The sequence below is a fragment of the Hippopotamus amphibius genome, chromosome 6 (assembly GCF_030028045.1).
Source record: "Hippopotamus amphibius kiboko isolate mHipAmp2 chromosome 6, mHipAmp2.hap2, whole genome shotgun sequence".
Classification (NCBI taxonomy): domain Eukaryota; kingdom Metazoa; phylum Chordata; class Mammalia; order Artiodactyla; family Hippopotamidae; genus Hippopotamus; species Hippopotamus amphibius.
Genome location: NC_080191.1, coordinates 171815738 through 171831884, shown reverse-complemented (window position 1 = coordinate 171831884; position 16147 = coordinate 171815738). Strand labels below are relative to the sequence as shown.

The 16147-nt window shown below is 52.3% G+C and overlaps 1 protein-coding gene across 4 annotated transcripts in view; it reads right to left on the bottom strand.

Annotated features, from left to right (window-relative positions):
* The window catches only part of HEG1 (heart development protein with EGF like domains 1), an 80190-nt gene that overhangs the window by 29682 nt on the left and 34361 nt on the right, over window positions 1–16147 (bottom strand). For all 4 annotated transcript variants that reach the window (XM_057738805.1, XM_057738807.1, XM_057738806.1 and 1 more), the window contains 7 exons: window positions 12458–12754; window positions 10493–11851; window positions 8323–8439; window positions 7598–7717; window positions 3802–3905; window positions 1032–1090; window positions 631–791 (listed from right to left, as the gene is read on the bottom strand). In XM_057738805.1, coding sequence (XP_057594788.1) covers window positions 631–791; window positions 1032–1090; window positions 3802–3905; window positions 7598–7717; window positions 8323–8439; window positions 10493–11851; window positions 12458–12754 — 2217 coding nt within the window. The remainder of the gene's footprint in view (window positions 1–630; window positions 792–1031; window positions 1091–3801; window positions 3906–7597; window positions 7718–8322; window positions 8440–10492; window positions 11852–12457; window positions 12755–16147) is intronic.

The window sequence follows — 16147 nt, the reverse complement described above, 5'->3', positions numbered from 1 at the left end:
CTAATCCCTTTCTTCAACTGCTTCACACCAGATGCACTGTAGAAACTTTCGACAAAAACAGATAAAGAACAAGAAGAGAGAAATCTGTGGGCAGTCTGGCCTCTAATCGTCTAGTCTTGTTTCTGCGCATTTAGAATTTGCAAACAAATACACAGAAAGATGGGTGATGCTGCACGTGCTTTTTTTTTTTTTTTTTTACATAATGATATGTCATGATGAAGGTCTGGGGTCATGGACAAACATGTACATTCTGTGTGTGAATTTCTATCTCCCCAGAGAGAACAGGAACCTTCCAAAGGAAAGGAGTGATTTCTGCTTCATTATATCAGCTCTTGCAGCCCTTCTGATACCAGTGCTGGGGAGAAGAAACAGAAACACGAAGCCAAGGACTGGGGGCCTTCAAGGCGGTTTGCACAGGACTCTGTATATGCGTGTGTGTGCACGCGTGTGTGTCCGTGCACATGTACACAAAGATGTGCACACACAGAGGCCTTGTGGTTCATGACCATTGCAAAGACAGGCTGGTTCTGTGACAAGTTTCTTGGACCTGAGCCCTGAATGCCTTACACTTCTACCCTCGGTCTGTGCCTGACTGAATGGTGGGGTTCTCCCAAAGGGTCTCTCTCTTACCTCTAAAGATCCGCCTCTGAGACCCCAAGAGCTGGCAGACCTCGGCAGAGGCCCTGCAGGCATTGACACATCTCTGCATCCCGTCGGCCAGGTCGAACAGCGTCACGTTGGAGGCCAGGGAAAAGGTGGTTTGCAGTGACATCACCACCGCACTGGCCTCCCTACAGGCAAAGTACGTAGGTGTTAACTGTCCTAAAATGACATGTGGGCTCCAGGGTTTTTGGAAAATGACTGTCCCGCCCATTCTCCAGGGAGGGGCTGGGAGAGCACGAAGGTCCAGTGACCTTGGCCCTGGGTCACCCTATGGCTCCGTCACGACAGCCTTGTCGCCGTCACCCACGTTGGAATATCCTCTCCTGTGTAGAGGCCGGTTCCCAAACAAATATAATCCTGTTACTCACCTAGAAGCATGAGCCGTGGATCGGGTATAACCAGGTAATGTGGAAAAACACAGGTTTAACTGAAAGGAAGAACAGGTTTATCACGAGCTGTGAAGTCAGACAAAAGCCTTGAACCTAGAGCCAATCTCCCACTTTCAAGATCAAACGGGCATTTCCCAGCCACCAGGTCATCCGCAGGTGGCCTTCCACAGCAGTGCTGTCCCTTTTTTTGTTCCTTTCTTAAATGCCTCTCTGCTCTTCTGCTGTTGTTCCGTGAGTACAAAGGGAGAGAGGCAGACAGTAAATCAGTGGGGAAAATCTTGGCAGGAAATGATGTTCAGAACAGCACCCCTGGATGCAAAACATCTTCAAAGGAACAGATCTTTTCTAAGACCCAGGGTTTCAAAAACCTTAGAGGCAACTGTGTATTTGGACTTTGCATAGTGAACAAGCCTCGCTGAAAAGGCTGGGCTCCCTTCCGCCACCCAAGGTCTGGCAGGACCTACACAGACCCCCTCATAATCTACAATGAGTTGACCTAACTCACAGATAGGTCCTCTTCAAAAAGGCTCTCCGTGGGAAATTACATTACGTGGGTCAAGAGCCCTTCTGCTGAGAGCAAATTAAGAGCAACTCTCCCTGTGTTTGCCCTGTGCCCTCGGAAAGGGCAGGAAACCCCTGCGGGGCATGAAGTACCGTGCCTGCTTCCCCGCTCCCCCCACAGGAGAGGCTGGGGGTCCCTCTTACGCAGCAGAGGGTCTCAATACCTTGACCAATGCACCCCACCTGTCTTCAAAGCCGTGTGTCAGACACATCCACCCCTTCACAAGACGGATTCAAGCGCGGGATGCTACCAAACCCTTCTTGCCTTTGTGTGGCATTGTTCTATACTCATAAGGGAATGATTTAGTGTTACTGTTACTTAAACTTTTTTTCCCCAGGAAAAAAAAAAAAAACAGGAAGAGCACATTTCAGAACAGAACGGCATCTTGGGAAAAGGCTACTTGGGTCACCGCCTAAATCTTCTCTCGTCAGTCTCTTGGGGGCGGGGATGTCACATCCCTAATGAAGTGTGTGTTGGTGCCGGGTGAAAACTAGCAAACCAGGCAAGTCGCTGAGCCCCGTGTAACGCGCAGGACTGCACCCCCTCTGCACCAGGCTCTTAGCCCCTGTACCGTCTGACAAGGCGATACTGACCCACAACCCAGCTGAGAGGGAGCCGTGGTGCAGTGCCAAGGACAAGGTTAGCAGAGGTAAAACCCTGCCAGGTAGGAAAGAATGTCACCTCACCCAAAGAGAGGTCTAGCCCTTGGGAGGCAACCTCTGCGTCTTTGGAATGTCCTGCCTTTTTTTACCTGGAGACCCTGGGCCACTCCAGATAGTCTAACAGTGTGCCTCATGGTGGGGTTTTGGGTTACAAGGTATCAGCTCAGCCTCCAGAGGGGCTGGAGACTGAGGTCAGCCCGCCGGGCTGTTGACTACCTGTGTTTCGGCTCTAGACACCACGGCTCGGGTGAGTCTCCCTGCTTGGCAACACGCCATGAACACTGTACACGTCACTGCTGAGAGGAGTTAATGCTGTCCGTGACTCCATGGGGAGAGGACAACCGGAAGCACAGAATTTGCATCCCTCCCGGACTCTGCCCCACGCCTCTCTTCCCTTGGCTGACGGTAACCTGCATCGTTTCACTGTAATAAACCAGAACCACAAGTATAACACCTTTCGGTGAGATCTGTGAGTCCTTCTAGTGCATTACCAAAACTGAGGGTTTCTCGGGGACCCCCAAACTCACAACTGGTGTCAGAAGTGACAGTGGTCTAGTGGATTGTTCCCTAACTTTGCATTCGCTCTGTTGTAAACTCAGGCGATGTCGCTACCTTTCAGGGCCTCCCAGTTGTGCATCTGCAAAGGTGCTGGCAATGCCTCTCACAGGGGTGAGGCAGCTGGCAACGTGCCATCACAGAGCAGATGCCCAGCAGATACAGAAACGGAACTGGAGTCTACATTTTACACAAATAAAACCCATGGTTCTATAAAATCCTATAGGTTTTGGCTAATATACTCTTACACATAAAGAACAAGGAAAATTAAAAACAGAAATCTCTAAACTTATTTTAATGGCAAATTTCAATTTTCTGAGCACCAAGTCTTAGACTCCGGTAGCAGCCGAGAGGCAACATTTACTCTCTGAGCTTCATTTCTAGCTCTTCTTCCTCCTCCATTTTTCTTTTTCTTTCTTTCTTTCTTTTTTCCTGATAAAAAGTAGGCAAGGAGGGAATGAAGAAGAATCAAAGGCCCCCAGATAATCTATTCAGTGAATTCCCAACCCTGGATAATAGGGTTAAGTGTTACACCCTTGGCATCCCCTTGAGAAAAAAGCATCCTTCTCCCCAGGTTCTGAAACACAAACATAAGTCACAAAGCATGGCAACGCCAGAGGGGACGGTAGGATCGTCTGGGTCCTTCCTCTTCACCAACAGCTCTTACTGGTGCATGTCACCTAAATGTCTGTGACTGTGAGTCTGTACATGGAAAAGAAATGCCAAGGCCCCGAAAAAGGCTGCATGGAAGGACAAATTAGAAGAAAGGCTTCTACCAGTATCACTGGTTCTCAGCACCTCCCTTCTATTTCCGAGAGGCCTTTAACTTTACCCTAAAGTTCACCTTCCAAACATAACAGACATGAACAGCCCAGGAGGTAGAGCTGATCCCCAGGAGGATCCTGATTCTGAATAAAATCTGTTCTAGAAAACAAAGGACTCGCAGGAAGATGCCTTTCGGGAAACCTACCGTTTTGGCGATCTCATTTTCAACTTCACGGAGGTCTGAATGTTTTTCCACGGTGGTATTAAGAAACGTTTTCTTTAATTTAAACTCTGTCACGAAGGTTCTAACTGAAAATGAAAACATAACCTGTCAGACCTTACAAAGTCGACCTGTGCGAGGATGAATGTCTGTAAATCTCTGGGGCACCCAGCTTTCCTCCATCTCCCAGGATGCTCTCCGTGCGTTTCTTCCTCCCGGAGGGTGAAGCCCATGCCTCCCTCCTCGGGGCTCCTCTAACAACGTGAGCACCTGCTGAGCGGAGCTGAAGGCTCAGCCTGAGCAGACCCTTGGGTGAGAGGCTCCAAGGAGCCCTTAGCGTATGTGCGTATGTGCGGGGGCTCTGAGAGAGCGAGCTTTCCTTGTCTCTCCAGTGGCATCCCACATCTTAGATGCTCAGTGAAGCTGTGGCAGACAAGAGAGACAAGCTGGCCTAAAGAACGCATTCCCAGGAGGAGAGGCTGGAAAGACTAATGCTCGTGGGCCTCTGTAAAGCTTCGGATGGAGGAAAGCTCTTGCTCTCTAGGTGTTTTACCAAGTTAGTCAGTCCTCAACTCCAAGGGCGTGCTCTGGGTTCCTCTTCTCACTAGAGTCACCTCCACACATCCCCCAGTCTCTTGCTCAGGGGGAATTCCTGTTCTCTCATTGATGAAAGAGGCTTCCAGAAGCCAGGTTACTTCCCAAGATCACCCAGCTCCCAAGGGCCAAAATTAACATTTAACATCAGGTATGTCCATCTTCCGAGTTCTTCTTTCCCCCTAAACCCTCAGCCCCCTGAGGAATCTCACAGTCTAAGGACAGCCAAGTGGCTACAGAGAAAGGTGCCAAGCCTCTGCCACAGGGCCCCACTCCAGGGGGCTGCCAGACGCCACGACTACAGCACATGCTCAAGATACTGCGGGGTGCAGACGTGAAAGAAGGTAGCCCCATTCTCAAGGCCTGTTTCACTCAAGGTAAAAGTCTCGCTGACACCGATCTGTGCTGACTGGGCCTGAGGAGAATGGAACTCACAAATGGGCAGGCAATCAAAACTTAGGATGGTCTGCTTTATATCTGGCTCTTCTCTTCCTTTAAATTCTTATCTTTCCCTCTGGACAAGAAAAAAATACAAATAACCCCAGACACAGAAACCCATGAAGCTGCTCTTTCATAGGAAGCTTGCCTGCTGAACTAAGGAAACGGCCCACAAACGGGCCCGGGAAAACATTTAACATCTTCTCCTTACTGCCTAAAGCCCCTAACCCTTATTTAACATCTCTTGCTTGCTCCACAGTTCAGTGAAGCCAGCTGCTTAGGCCTCTCTCTGAGCAGCAGGGAGCCCTCGGAAAACATTCCTGGCCAAGTGGAGGCGTTTCAGCATGCTCTAACTCGCATGTTCCTCCGACGTGTATGAACAATGAAGCTAAACGACTTGAAAAGGGAAAGCTGATTGTTAACACGCAAGCGGCTCTCCTCCCGACGCAGGGTGCCTGTGGGACACTCCACACACAGGCTTCCGGAAGAGTCGCCCCACTCCGTCGTCCCCACTCCTCACAGGTCCAGGCCTGTGTGCAGCCTCTCTGCACAGAAACATACGCTTGGTACATGCATCAAGTGCCAGACCGCTTCTGAACCAGGACCGTCAGTGTGGCCTCTGCACCCGTGTGAACATGAACAAGGCAGTGCAGGTCCCCCTAGCCGGGCCCTCTCCCAGGCACATTCGCATCTCCACGGGCAGCTACCTCACCCGGCTCTAGGGCAATTTTTAACTATCGATTTACATAGGTTATCTAAATGATTTTTCAAAGATCCATAATTTTTGCTTTGAACTCAGAGTAGTCTATCGTTTCCCCTTTCAGTTCTGGTTCAAGAGATTAGAAGACAAATGTCAAAGGATCCCTCCCACCTGGAGACTCCCACCATTTTCCAAGCTTGCTCAAATACATTATTTTATTTGATCTTCATAAGAACCCTGAGTGGGAAGCAGAGCAGGTGGTAATCTGATTTTACAGATGAGGAAATGGAGGCTCAGGGGTCAGTGTGCTGTAGGTACTCGCCCTGGAGCTGGAAGCCTGGCCTTCAAGTCCCTGGCAAGTGTACTTTCCATCCTGTTTCAAAATAAAATCATTTCCATCACCTCCATTCTTAAACTGAAAACTCCTCGCTTATTTCTTACAGGGTGTAGCTAAATGGAATAGGTTACCCAAATGCGAAGAATCTATTAGAATACCAGGACTTCTCAACTTTGACTGATGTCTATATTCCCAGGTCTTTTTTCCTTAAAAATAATGCTTTGACTTGATCCTTGTATTTTAAACAATCTTCAAAACTCTACCACTAATTTAGTAGGGTACCAGCTGTTAAAGCCCCAAGATGGAGCTGCACCTGTCTGGGATGCCACGTCAGCACATTGAACTCCAGAGTCCCTGTGAACGCACCCCTCGGCCAGCAACACAGGCCGTCAGCCAGCCAGTCCCCAGAGGCACAGCCGGCTCTGGGCTCTGGACGTCTCTCCTTGCTCCTCGATCCTTCTAAAGAAGGTCAGCTGTGCAACCCCAGCCCGTCATGCCCTGCTTCCACGCTGCCGCTTCTACGCTCTGGAAAACGCACTCCTGCCCAGAATGGCTCAGAAACAGCGTCCCTTCCCTACCTCCCGAGTCCATGGACGGCTCTCCCTTGAATAAAGGACATCAAACTCATCACCAAATTGTTTTCGTTTTGTCATCTGACACCAGCTTCTTAAAGAGTCTGATGATTCCCCTCAGCCTGCGGGCAATGGCAGTCACGCAAAGAGCACTCGCAAAGGACACAGACACTTGCTCTCCCAAAACATGTACTGAGCACTTATTCTGTGCTGCGTATCACGCCGGGTGATGCAAGATGGTTCCAGGTGGAGTCACTGCACCCGCCAGCTCCCTCTCCAGCTTAGATAACCCTATGTTCCTCACGTCTACCTTCTTCAAGTTCTTTGCTGAACGTGGCACTCTAACGCAGGTTACACACTCCGTGTGCAAGAAAGCTCTCAGGACAAACACAGCACTGTGTGACGGGAGGACTGTGGCTGCAAACCTGGCCTCTCACCAAGTGGGTGCAGAAGCTGGGCCACTTAATACTTTGTCAGGGCCTTAGTTTTCATTCCGGTTGTTTGCTTTTTAACCTGTGAAATGGAGATTATATCTAAAACCAACCAGCCTCATGAAATCTACTAAATCCAGAATCAAAATGTGACAAATTGTATGATACAATTACAGCGGTAAGCTTCATAAAAATGCATCTGTCTGTGGACAAGAACATGAAGATCGTTTTTAAAAATGAAAAGAACGCGTGAATATGGTAGGATAATCAGGCTTTTATTCTCTTTTTTCTCTCCCTAAATTGTTTTTTTTTCTCTTTGGTTACAACATCCTCCTGATTTTTCCCTAACCGTAGGGTGGAGCGGTTTAGCAAGTGGGATTATGCAGAAACGACGGCACATTTACGCAGCCGTTACTAAGTTTGTATAATAGTTTTAATAACATGGAAAAACGTTTAAGATATAAAGTTTGTACAAATACCATATGCCTTCAACTGTATGAAAATATAATGCTCACTAAAAAAGACTTCAGATAAGGTGCTCTGTCTCCGAGTGGCGGAACGACAGGCGGTGTCTTCCACTCCCCTCTATGTTTCTTAAATGTGTACCTTGGGCAAATACTGATTTTGTTTAGGGAGAAAAACAATACATGTTATCTTGCAAAGCACACTGTGGTGCAGAGAAAATTCCAAGATACGCGAAGTCTCTTACCCAAGCCGCATGTCCCTTTGTCCAGCTGGTACCCCACGGGGCATCTGCAGGTGAAGGACCCCTGAGTATTGCTGCACGTGGCCAGGGGCGGGCAGGGGTTCGAGAGGCACTCATTCACATCTGCAGAGGAGGGAACGCAAGGCCACGGTGAACCGGCAGCAGGCAGCACAACCCCAACCCCGCACGAGGGGCACGAATGAGGGCCGAGTGGCACCGGGGGTGACGGTGCTGGGGAACGCGCGGACGCTACCCTTGCTCTCAAGGGGCCGTCAGTGCACTGAGGACCAGGGCAGCCAATGGGTATAATGAACGATAAATATAAGGCAGGATTTGAAAGTACAGAGTAAGGCACGATTTTGATGGAAGGGAGAACGGAGGACTAAGACTGGAAGGACTTTAATAAGCAGACGTGGGGGGTGTTCTAGGCTGCGGCACCAGTACAGGGAAGGTCAGGAGCAGGAACGCGCGGGGGTATTCAGGGAGCAGCGGGGGTCCGGGGTGGCAGGAATGTGCGGAGTTCGCAGAAGGGAGCCCGATCAGGGAGGCCCGTCAACGTCACTGCCTGACATTGCTCTGCAGAAGACACACAAGCACGCTAACTCTCAAGTAAGCAAGGTATGAATTTAAAACTTTTACTTCCCTACATTTTGGAGGAAAAAGGAGTTTACTGCCTATCTCAATGTGATACTGTCCTGCTGACCACTGCAGACGACGTTTCCTCTTACCCACGCTGCAGTCGTCCCCTTGCCAGGAAGGGGAGCACACACACCGGTACCCACGGCGGGTGCGGTCCACAATGCATTTCCCGTCGTGAAGACACGGGTTAGCGGCACAGCTGTTAACTGAGAACACATTTCAGAAATAAAGCAGTTAATCACACAGGAAAGGTAAAGGCAGCGCTACGTAAATATTTAATTCTCCCTGCTAATATTTGATTCTTGCTTATTTCTGCGTGCTGGCCCTGAAAGGCCACACGACAAAACAGAGTGGGTTCCCAGAGGCGCAGAAGAGAGGTGTGGGGACTGGATGCCGGCGCTCACTGTGTACACACACACGTGTCAGACAGCTGGGTCCCTGAGTGCCGGAGCTGGTTCCAGTCCAAATGCTGCTGACGGGTCCCTCAGCTCAGGAATGATGATTACATTGCCTTGGGATACTTAACAAATTCTACTTGAGTCAATGCCAATTTAAAACACTCGTTAAGGGGGAAGTGACGCCTGATCAACCATCCTCCCTGCTCCACGTTTTCTCTTTTCCCAAGACCTCATGCTGTAACTGGGCCTCCGCACACCCCGCAGTCACTCAGAACAACGCCTGCAGGAGAGCACCACGACGCCCTCTCCTAGGCGGCATGGCCACGAGCCTGTGTGATTCCTCCAGGCCTGGCGGTGCACGGGCTCCACGGAGCTCTCGGACTCCCAGCTCCCAGGGGCAGGGACCACACTCTCCGTGTGGGCCTATATACCTGGCTTGTCATGTTCCAGTTATACAATAACCGCCTGATAAAGGTTTCTGACACACACTTAGAAAAGCCAAAACTCATAACAGAAGGAGAAAATCATCCCCAGGGAAAACAGTCAGTGGTAGAATGAGAAAAGGAAGGCAGAAGTCAAGAGTTCTAACTCCAGAATAACCCTGAAGACAGATGAGCTAACCCTGAAGAGGGTGTCCCTGCTCCTCACGGCCACCTCAAGTATACCGAAGCGCGCCTGACTGTGACGGGCACCTGCGTGTCCACAGGCTGCACCGCGGACGCTGTCACGGGAGACACAGCCGCCGCCAGTGACGACGCGCCCACCACGTGCCTGCACCCACCGTTGCCACGGCCACAGTCGGCTTCAAGGGACGCTCGGGAGTCGTTCTGCCTGGTACTGGAATATACTTGGCATCTGGAAACGAAGCCTGTGAGCCCTGAAGCGGGCGTCCCAAACGTGCCAGAAGGATCCGGCTTCCACGTCCCAGCGGTGCTCAGACCGCTGGCGCGAAGGGGCACGGATGCTCCGCGGGGCTGCGTGGGGTCTGCGGCCCTTCGGCCACGAGCTGGGTGACGGCTGCCTCGTTGAAACTCTGCCTCTACCTCCCTTCCCCTCTTCCCGCCTCCCTTCAGTCTCCACTTCACCTCTTCACCACCCGCAGTTTTCCCTTCCTGAGTCTGAACAAGCTAAATGCCGAGCAAATTTTGACCCTGACATCAAAGGAGGTATCATCCTACTTCCTTCCACCTTTCCTTACGTGATAAAGAATTGTGTGGATGGCTTTATTTCCCTTGTCCCAGCAACTTCAACACAGATATAAAGATATATAACCTCAAGTGTCATGTCACACAGTCACTACGGAGAAGGCTAGTTCATCACCCTCTCACGGAACACATCTTCCGCCCCCCCCCACATTCATCCGCCGGCAGCATCATCTCAGGGCGACAAAGGCGCCTGGGCTCCCCCTGGATCAAGAGACGCTTCCCCGGTGACTGGGTTGCTGGCCGACTAACGCAGAAGCTCGGGGCTCCGACCTGGGAGCGCGCACCGCTCGGCAACACTCTGTGTCTCAGACAGGCCACCTGAGGCTTCCTGACCCCCGTTTTCCACCCCTCGACCCTGTTTCACTGCCCCACTCTGGCCGTGCTAGGGCTACAGGCCTGCCTGAAAAGCTCTTGCAGACCTGGGGCGTTACACGCCACGGTGGCACGCCTGCGGATGTCACACGTGGCCAATGGCATCCTCTCCTCTTTCTTCACGAGGAATTCTCTAACTGAGGGGCAAGAAACTGTCGTTCTTTTCCGCTTTACGTGCTTCAACAGAAAGCATGTGCGATCACAAAGCAGACACTGCCCTATGGCGGACACCAGCCACCCAGAGCTCCGTGCAGCCTCCGTGTGCTTCCGCGACCGTGTCCTACCTGCGGCTGGAGATGACGGTGCTGTGGATGTCCGGGTGCTGCTCCGAGCAGTGGAGGTGGTCCACACAGGAGTCAACACCTTAGCCGTAGAAACAGATGTGGTTTGGGGGAAAGGAGATGTCCTGAGGAAACGTGAAGCCGGGCTGTCCTCTTCTGTAGGGCCAAGCCCTGTGGTCGATTCTTCTGCCGACGCGGGTGCGCTGGTTAGAGGGATGGAGCCGGTGGCAGCAGCTCCATGCACTGGGCTCCTTCCTGTGGTGACAACACCTACTGTGGAGGCTTGTTCCACTACAATTTCAGGACTAGTTGGCGGCAGCTGTTTTCCAGCCACGGTCTGTACTGTTGTGGGCCCACCCGTCAGAGCTGCCGTGCTTGACGGGGGTTGGAGGCCGGGCACGAGGCGATGAGAGGTCTTGAGAGTGGTGGCTACCAGAGCTGGAGGCATCTGGGCTAAGCTGGTGCGCGTGGCTGGAAAGGTCTGCTCAGTGGAGGACTCTGTCGAGGCGGGGGTTGAAGGGGTCCCCAGAGTAGACCTGACTGTTACAGCTTCCGTGGCCTCCGTGGGCAGAGTCTCCAGGCTCGGTGGCTTGGACTCCGTAACGATCTCCTGGAGGTGCGGGTGGCTCTGGTTCTTTGGATCTGCTGTCTGACTGCTGGGGAGCACTGTCGTGGACGGTGTCGCTGTCGACGTCCAAACTGAAGTCCCAGGAGCCTCCTGTGCCCTGGGCAGGCCTGGGGTAGAAGACGGAGGTGCGAGGGTGGTCTGTGAGACAGACGGTGAGGCAGGGGCAGGTGCCGTGAGGGATCCTGGTGAGGGTGGTGGCGAGGAAGACACAGGCGTGGGCACGTCAGGGGCGGACTGCAGCGGGTGAGTGGGGGCCCCAGAGGCTGGCAAGGCTGACGAGAACAGCCGGTAGGGCTGTGACACCGAGGGCTGGGGCGAGGCGGGCCCTGACAAAGACGACGATGGTGCGTCCCCACCAGATTCAGCGTCGGTGTCCCAAAGGACCGGAGTGGCCATCATGTTCACAGTGGGTGTGCGGGACGGAGGGCTGGCCGTGCGCAGAAACAGCGCCTCGGTGGACGACTGAGCGTATTCCCCTTCGTGGGATGAGACGTTACTTCTCTCGGTCTCAGTCGGAGAAAGGGAAGAAGAGTCTGAATGCGAAGAGCTCGAGATCTTAACGGGAGAGGTGGAACTCTCCCTTCCGTCCGAGGATGAACTGTGGTCTGCGACGGACAGCAGCCCCCGCTCCCCTTTGGTGAAAGGAGCCGAGACATAGGTGTGGTCCGTGTACTCGCTGGACGTCCCCTGTTCAGGGTCTGGGCCACGCCGTGCATCGTCGCCGATTGCAGTGACTGCAGGGGGAAAACTGCAGTTAGGCCAGCGACACAGACGCCTGTGAACCTGAACTATGGGACAGACGTCCAGCGTCCCCCCACGAATGCCCAGGGGTGACACGCTTTCTCTGCAGAGGTGGTTTTTCTGGATACAGTGTGGAGAGGCAGGCAGGGTTTGAGTCTGCAGTGAGTGGACCTGCCCTCCCATGAGGAGCACAGCGGCAGCCGTGGAAACGGCAATAAAAGAGTAGTGGGGCCAGGGACTGAAGAACAGGGAACAGGTCCAAATTCCTTCCACATGCCTTTTTTGATAAAAGCAAATTAGTGTCTGAAAAGCTCTTAAGACCCCAAATAGAACAATTGTTATGCCTACATGGAAAAAGGAAAACCCTCCCAACTTTCCATTCTGTATAATGAGATATTTCTTCCCCAGGAGACTGACCTCAGCCACAGCGTGGCCTGGGGCAAGTGCGGGGGAGGATGGGCAGGGGAGGTGGGAGAACCCAGAAAGTTCTCTCCACAGGGAGCTGATAAGGCCCTTTCTGGGCTGACGTGAACCCAGTCCTTCTAGGACCACAAGCAAATTGACGGAGGAGCTGAGTGGAAAGAGAGTCTGCCCATCACCTCTGTCACCCCCGAGGGCGGGCGAGGCCACCAGTGAACCCGAGGCCAGGTGGGCGTCCCCAGTCGCGGTCGCGGTCCTCTGCTGCGCGGGGCTCTCCGTTTCTCTGGGCGGCACCACGGAACGCCCCACGCCTCCGGGAGTCGTGCTGCCGTTGGTAAGAGACCGCAGCGTGCGCTCCCCGACTCTAGTGAAAGTAGCCCACGTGTGCGGGCTGTGAGCCCGGGCTCCCGACGGCCGCTTGGAAGCCCCCTCCTCTGCTTCGGAGCGGACGCCCAGCTCAGGACTGTCTTCCGTGGCTGCAAGAAGACCAGAAAGGGGAGGGCCGGTCAATGCAGGCGCACAGCTGTGAGCCAGAATGCTTTCTCAGGGTCTTTATCTGAAACTGACAAGGGGAAAACTCAACACGTGTGTTGTTCCTGCAAAGGTACCAATGACCGAAACCTCAGGAGGCAGTGTGAGGTCAGCACTGCTGCTCAGGTGGCCTGGATTTATGGGAAGGTTTCTCACTGCAGTGAACAGGATCAATATGGTACTTCTTCTCGGTGACACATCATAAATAACGCTCCATCAGGGACACTGGCGGTGGCGGCGGGGAAGGTGAGCAGTGGGGAAAAGACCAGCAATCCTGCTGGGGCTCAGACCGGCGAGGCCTGGAAGGGAGGCCAGTGCTACCCCGACGGCTCCTACCTCCTGACAGGACCTGCGCTATGCGACCCGAGACAGGGTCTTGTCACTCTACAGTGTCGTTCTTCACCTTAGCACGTCAGCTATGGCAAGAAATGGCATTGTGGTTGAAGGCTGCAGGTGGGTTTTGGTTTTATTTTTTTTTAATGTATTTGTTTTATTTCCTTGGTGGGGATAAACAGGGACAGGTGACACATGAATAAATATCCTTTTCCTCCTTTCTTGGGTATATGTTTTATGCTATACACTTAAAGAATCTTAGATTATTATATTGAATTATCAAATAAATCCTTCTTTTCAGAAATGATGGAAACAAGGTCCAATTCTTCTTGGCCTAAATACTTCATAATCTGGATCTAATGAGAAAAACAGGTTCTTTTCTGATTCTCATTCCTATTCCTAGACCAGTCTAGCCCTTGATACCCTCTGCACCTACCCTGGTGGAAAACGAGTGTGAGGTAAGTTCTCTCCATGATAGGTCTGCAGGAACTGACAGACAGGGATGAGCACGGGGACAAGGACACACAGCGACCTGGGGCAGCATGGACACAGCCAGCACCCCGTCACAGACGTGACCTGACCCAGGCGGAAGGACTTAAGAGACCCACGGAAAGCCCACCAGGAGAGGCTGGAGTGTTGAGTGTGCCGAGGGCAACTTCCCTGGCAAAGGGGACAGGCTGGGATGCACGATGACGGTCTGTCACACAAAGTTCAGCCCAACAGCACCGTCAGGCTGCCAGACTTAACACAGGGGACAGTCATGCCCTGAAACAGAGGGGCTGCATCTGAACCCAGAAAAAGGAACGGACCAAGAGCTCTGAAAGCTGGGTGGCAGAACCCACCAGCTGCGGGTGATGCGGAGGAAACGCGAGAAAGCCTGGTGTTAACCCAGAGTGAGGTGGTTTCAGGAACGAGGCTGTTCCTTATCTGATGCTTCAGAACCGAACCCCAAGGTCCACTCACACTGAGATCACATTTTCCACACAAATCAACTGCGCCCCGACTGCCGTGTGCAGGGCGCTGCAGAGATGGGAGAGGGAAAGACGGTGGGACACGAGCTTCTGGTCGGGGGTCGGGCGGGGAGGATGCCCATATTCAGGAGACAGATGGTGTGCTTTCCACACGGAGACACGAAAGAGCGCACACCGCCTCCGCCCGTGCACACGGCCTTCCTGATGAAGCACACGCTCTCCCGCGTCACGTCAGCGGGGACAAACGCTAACTTTCCTTGTCAATTAGGGTACTCACGGCGGGGAGGCGGGGGAAGAGCTACTGTTATTAGCCGCGGAGAGGTAGGAAGTCAAACCCATTATAAGCTTAAATGATAACTTACTGCATTTTTGCTTTAGTCAGCATACAATTTACATTGATGGGGCCGCTGAGAATTGTTTTCAAATATTTTTCAAAAACATTATTAAAAAGGAGCATCAAAGGAAAAGTTCTCTCAAGTTGACAGACTGGACGTCATCAAAGTTAAAAAACTGTGCTGCAGATGATAACATCAAGAACGTGGGGAGACAGCCCACAGGATGGGAGCAAATGTCTGCAGACCACATCTCTGATAAAGGACGAGTATCCAGAATACACAAAGAGCTCTTACAACACAGTTAAAGAAACACAAATAAGCCAATTTAAATTTGGTCAAAGGATCTAAACAGACTTTCCCAAAGAAGAGGTACAAATGGTTGATGAGCACATGAATAGATGCCCACCATCATCAGTGAGCTGGGAAAACTGTAAACCAAAACCACCTGAGATACCACCTCACACCCTCTAGGACGGCTAGAATCAAGACAGCCAGACAGGACTTCCCCTGTGGTGCACTGGTTAAGAATCTGCCTGCCAATGCGGGGGACACGGGTTTGATCCTTGGTCTGGGAAGATCCCACATGCCAGGGAGCAACTAAGCCCGTGCGCCACAACTACTGAGCCCGCGCGCCTAGAGCCCACGCTGCACGACAAGAGATGCCACGGCAATGAGAAGGCTGCGTACCAAAAGGAAGAGTATCCCCCACTCGCCACAACTACAGAAAGCCCACGTGCAGCAACGAAGACCCAATGCAGCCAAAGAAAAAAGAAAAAGCTGGACACTAACAAGCGGGGGTGAAGTTGTTGAGAAACTGGAACCCTCGTACTTTGCTGGTAGGAACATGAAACGGTGCAATCACTCTAGAAAACAGTTTGGCAGTTCCTCAAAGGTCCGAAGTAGAGCTGCCATATAACCTTGCAATTCCAAGAGAACCGAGAACACATGTGCACACAAAAACCTGTACCTGAATGTTTACAACAGTACTATTCCTAACAGCCACAGGGTGGGAACCGCCCCCACATCCAATAATTGATAAAGGCATAAACAAAATGTGGTGCATCCACACGATGGAATAGGACTTGGCCGTACAAAGGAACGAAGCGCTGACACGTGCTACAACGTGCACGAACCCTGAAAATGTGGTGCTTAAGTAAAAATACAGAAGGCCACAGGTTGTAGGATTCCATCCATAAGAAACGTCTAGAATAGGAAAGTCCATAGAGACAACGGGCGAATCAACGGTCGTCAGAGGCTGGGAAGAGCGGAGGACGGGGAGAGACTGCTGGGGAGCACGGCGTTTCCCTCTGGGGTGACGAAAACGAGCCAGCATTAGGCCGTGGTGACGGCTGCCCGACTCTGTAACACGCCAAAACCCATGGAGCTGCACGCTTTAACTGGGTGAAGGGTATAGAATGTGAGTTATATCTCGATAAAGCTGTTTAAAAGGGGGGGAAGGAGAATTTCTCCTGATGGAAGCCCAGACCCGGGGTGAACAGCCACTAGGAGAAGGTGATACTTTCACCTTCCAGAAGCTGTGTGACCGCGGCAGGCACGGAGGTGCGGGGTGGCGGGGGGAGCTAGACGGAGGTGGAAGGACACGGCAGGGACGTCCCCAGGCTGCGCGTGGGAGGGGCAGGTGGCAGCAGCAGCATCTTGGAGACGTGACAGGAAGGCTGGGGGTTGTGCAGCTACACGG